We start from the raw sequence: 4,605 nt of genomic DNA on the forward strand, positions 1-4,605 counted from the left end.
AAAATAGAAAGCGCTACTACTAATTATCAGTAGCGCCTTTTTTTTACCCGCGCTACTGCTAAGATTCTGTATATAAAGTTTTCCCTAGTAGTATAAGGAAGTTAAAGAGAATTGGAAACAAACCAGATAGTATCGGGAAAAATCTCTTAAGGATCGGAAAGAAATCGCGATTGATGGCCCTCCATACGACTGGTCGGATGGGTTCCTTCGGCTGGGTTCTTCCTTTATAGAGTGTTTGACGGTCTATCGGATGATCGACTTCCCATTATAGCGTTTGTTTGACTTCCTCTGTCCTGCAAGAAAAGAGTTGTTTTTTAAGAATGAAGGTTATAGCTCTCAGTGATAGAATGATCGATGGCCTTTCATGCAAACGTTTGGCGGTCGCATGGGTGGTCGCAAGGTCCATCACATGAATCACCTAAAGAAACATAATCAAAGTGGCGTTCCATACGACCGCGTGGGATCATATGGGCACCCGTATAACTTGAAAAACATAGCAATCTTTACAGAAAAATAAAATGAAATTGAATAAAACAATACTTAAGATAACTCGAAGAACCTGCACGAATTTCAGCACCTCTGCCATCCTGTGTTTTTAGGTATGTTTTTATACCAGTCTTTTCACTACACCATGCATCGAAATTTTCACAGTATTGCCGGCTGATAGTCTACCAGAATTTTTTTTAACGGATTGTTGGTCAAAAAACCTCTATGAAGTGACTCACCGTGAGAATACTATAGCATACGTCGTCCAACGGTCGGTCGGGAATTCTTTTATGGACCACAAACCATGATCGGGAAATAACGTCGACCAACAATCGAACACTAAATGAGCCACGGGCGCGAATGGCCAAAAGTTTAGCGCTAATAACCGGCTCAACCGGCTCCTCGTTTCGTTCCCCTCGCACGTGAAAAGTCAACCAAATCCCTAGCTCTTGGGGCATGTACAATGGTTGACAAGATAGTCTTATCTTAAGTCTTGTATGTGATTTAGAGATGACAACAAAATCTGTCTATAATGGGTCATCTCTTAGCCTTATCTTCAATAACTAGCAATTCCTCAAAATATGATGAGACATATTATGCTAAGAGATCACCTCTTGTCTCTTCTTAAATAAGAAAAGACAAGTCTTCTCCTAAGAGTTCTCTCCACCTCATCATTAGTTCCCCACGCCCGCCGCCTGGGGTCCGTGGTCGATCCCGCGCCGTCGCACCGCCGCCATACACCGCCCGGGGCTATCGCCAGTTGATCCCACCCCGCCCTGCCTCTGCAGCGCTGCCCCACGCCGCCGTCCTTCTGTCGCGCCGCTCCAGCGCCGCCCAATGCTGTCCGGCCTCTCCACCGCCGGCACCACGCCCTCGTGCTACATCCAGCAAAGCTGCCGCCCCCTCCCTAGCCCGACCTCCCCCATCTCCACCACGAAGGGACAAACAGCGGCAGCGGCGAGTTGGATCGGGGCAGCGTGCTGCTGGGCAACGGCTGAGGTACAGCTCCTTCCTCTCATCCTTGCCTCCCTCCTTCTATCTCTCCCCCCCTGGTGGCATATTGCGACAGCGTGCTGGCGTGGAAAAGAGTGCTCCGGTGGTGGGGAATGGGGAGCTCCAGTGGTGGGGAACGAGTAGATGTTCAGGACAAGGCACCTCATGCATTTCTTCTCTGGTTCTCCGGTTTGCTGTGTACTGCTGCTAGCTAGCCTAATTGTGAGAAGTTGAGCTTTGAGAGAAGCTTTATGGTAGCAATATGAACTAATTTTAGAAGTTGAGTTGTTGTGTGCAGATTTTGTTTATTTCCATTGCAAATTTTGTGGTAGCAATATGTATTGATCCTTTCTTTCCATTGGCCATATAGTTCACCTTACACTAAGAGTCATGTTTTTGGTGTTACTCTTGTTATGCTTCTGTGCAAGATGGGTTATTTTTTGTTCTTCCAAAAAAAGTCCCCTAGATCTGTTTGTGTTTTGTGCTTAATCTGCCATGATGTGCTTAGTCTGCCACCATGTTTAATGTCTCTGTGTGCTTCATAAGAGGATTGTTCATATGTAAAAACTTTCCTTTTACATAAGAGGATTGTTCAAGTTAATTAAGCTACCATGGATAAACTTTCCTTTTACATAGCTTCAGTTTGTCTTAGATAACTTCCTCTTGTACTGTTTGTTCCTGAATCTAGTCCTTCAGTTTGTTCATGAATAACCTCCTGTTGTACTGTTTGTCATTAATCTTGTCTTTCAGTCTGGTCATGAATGTTTTGCTGAATAGAAAATACTCATCGTCTTATTTTTGGCTAATTCCATAATTGATATTTTTTGTAACTACAAGTCTCACTAGGCACACACACATTTATGAGCATTAGGGCGCATCCATAGTACAGAACAGAGCATCATACACTGGTAGTTGCTTTTAAAGTTGCTATTTCTGAATCTTGTTTCTAGGCTAACCTAGTATTTATAATCTTTATTTCTCTTATGCGTAACCTGATGGTTTCATAGGTTCTGGCTCTTATACGTATGAAGATTTGTATGTAGAGTACATATGCTTCTCTGAAAGTAATGGCTTAATTTAATCTAATTTGTGGCACTGAAGTACATATGTTTTTCTCTGATGCATTTCTGAATATAAGTGGCTCTTATTTGATGCATTGCCAGGAAACCTGATTGATGCGTACCTGGTGTTGGTAATATGCGTGCGTGTGTAGCGCTGTTATTCCCCGGCCTGAGAGATGTGTGTGTGGTGTTGATGGATGCAAGATGCTTAGGTGTTGATTAATGCGTGTTTGTGCTGGATCGATGCAAGAGCTGCAAACTGATGTCCCCTCTCTGACGCATGTAAATCATCTATGCGTGCTAAATTTGTACTGACATGTCCCCTATCTGTTGCATAATTTTCATGACAACCAGCACATAGGAGCAGCTCTTGGTGATTTTAGCAAAAGTTCACGCCCAAGGGGTTCACTGTGTGGCCATGAGAGGTAGCAAACAAACAACCTATATCTCCCCCTAGATAAGAAATAAAGGCCGGTAATTTTTCTCCTAAATATGTTTTAGTTGTGAAGTAGTTTTTTGAACATAATCACATTGTTTTGCTGCTTTGATGATTGTTTTTCCTACACTTTAACAAATATGTATTATTTATTGTGGCGAATTTGGAGTTGATGCATAGGGCAGAAGGTTTCATTGAGTCGTCTTATTCTCTTAGCTGTTTCCTCCACAATTTATTTCTCTTATTTTTCGGAAAGCATAAATTTCTTGTTCAAGGTAAGCACAATGTTATTGTACATATACTTATTGGATGTATATGAATACAAGTAATTAGTTGTTTTAAATGGAAGGTTTCATTGCATCGAGCAAACAAACTTTAAATGTTTATGGCACTTACTATAGTTGACTTCTCATTTTTTGCACCGGATTTTCTAGCAGTATATAATCTATGACAGGACTTGCCGCTTAAGCAATGTGATTATGGGAAATTGGGGACAGAAGCAACAAGTGTGTGAACTCAAACTTCTGTGTGAGCTCATACTGGTTGCCTGGCAAAAAGCCCAGGAAGATAGCCCGGCAAATGTTCGTGCTTCAGAATTTTCGGAAGTTCTTCTACTTCTATCACATCAGCAGAGCTTGATCCTCATGCCTTGCACACGTGTTCTTTTAATAATGTAAGTATACCTTTTTCTCCTGTTTTAATGCACAAGCAAATTTTTGGTTGAGTTGATTCTTGAGAGTATCACTTGAATATATCATCAATATATACATCTATTTCCCCTGTTGCAACGCATGGGTATTGGCCTAGTTTCTAGAAAAAACTGTAGTTTTGAAAATACTTTGAGGTGTTTGGTCCAAGTACATACCATAGTTTTACAAACTATAGTATCCCCAATGTATTTATAGTATCCCCAATGTATCTATTGTTGCCACCAGGAACTATATAACACAAAAATTATGTCTTTTGAAAATAGAACATCTGAAGCTTATATTGGTATATTTTTTGTAATATATTACTTGTATTAGGTTGGTCAAATTGACGACCTAGGGGTACGCGCACGCCTTGTAAACTGAGAGAGAGGGAGTACAAATCTACTTAGTGGAAAGGAAATTTCATCAGCTTGCATATATATTAATTGTATGCTTTTTTGTCTTTCCAGGTTGCTGTTGGATTCTGTAGGAAAGACAAAGAGGACCAAGAAGTAGATATCTTCTGTAATGGAGCAAAAACAATGATCTTGTAGCTATCAGTTTGCGTCAACTAGATATCTTCTGTAACGGAGCAAAAACAATGATCTTGTAGCTATCATTTTGTAATGGATATCTTGTGTAACGGACCATACATTGAATCGTCAAACATGCACCTATCATTTTATAAACCTATTGGGTGTTTCGGTCACTCCTACAAATGTAACGGACCATACCATTGGCAAAATGTTTACGAACCATCGATCGGCAAAAGGAAGCCTTGTCCTATAGTTGGTCGGGAAAGGTTCATTGTAGGGCCAACAAAAAGTTGGTTGGCAAAACTAATATCATCAGATTGTTTTTTTGAGGAACCAGGACAGTGGGAGAGGCTCCCACTGTCATATATATTAATATTTATAACAAATTACAAGGAGTAGTTACA

At 41.0% G+C, this 4,605-nt stretch overlaps 1 protein-coding gene across 4 annotated transcripts; it reads left to right on the top strand.

The window, feature by feature from the left end:
* The first annotated feature begins 1,143 nt into the window (after window positions 1-1,143).
* LOC123137218 (uncharacterized) lies at window positions 1,144-4,356 on the top strand. Of its 4 annotated transcripts, none has more exons than XR_006467907.1 (4): window positions 1,144-1,485; window positions 2,895-2,965; window positions 3,414-3,649; window positions 4,136-4,356. XR_006467907.1 is itself a non-coding variant. In XM_044556863.1 (4 exons), the coding sequence occupies exons 1-4, from the start codon at window positions 1,324-1,326 to the stop codon at window positions 4,179-4,181; spliced, it is 498 nt and encodes a 165-aa protein (XP_044412798.1). In that variant the 5' UTR covers window positions 1,158-1,323; the 3' UTR covers window positions 4,182-4,356. The 4 variants fall into 4 exon arrangements, 2 of the variants coding, with proteins under 2 accessions (XP_044412798.1, XP_044412799.1); XM_044556863.1 differs by having other exon boundaries at window positions 1,158-1,485; window positions 3,431-3,649; XR_006467908.1 differs by having other exon boundaries at window positions 1,151-1,485; window positions 2,643-3,649.
* Window positions 4,357-4,605: the final 249 nt, after the last annotated feature.

The sequence above is a fragment of the Triticum aestivum genome, chromosome 6B (genome assembly GCF_018294505.1).
Source record: "Triticum aestivum cultivar Chinese Spring chromosome 6B, IWGSC CS RefSeq v2.1, whole genome shotgun sequence".
NCBI classification, from domain to species: Eukaryota; Viridiplantae; Streptophyta; class Magnoliopsida; order Poales; family Poaceae; genus Triticum; species Triticum aestivum.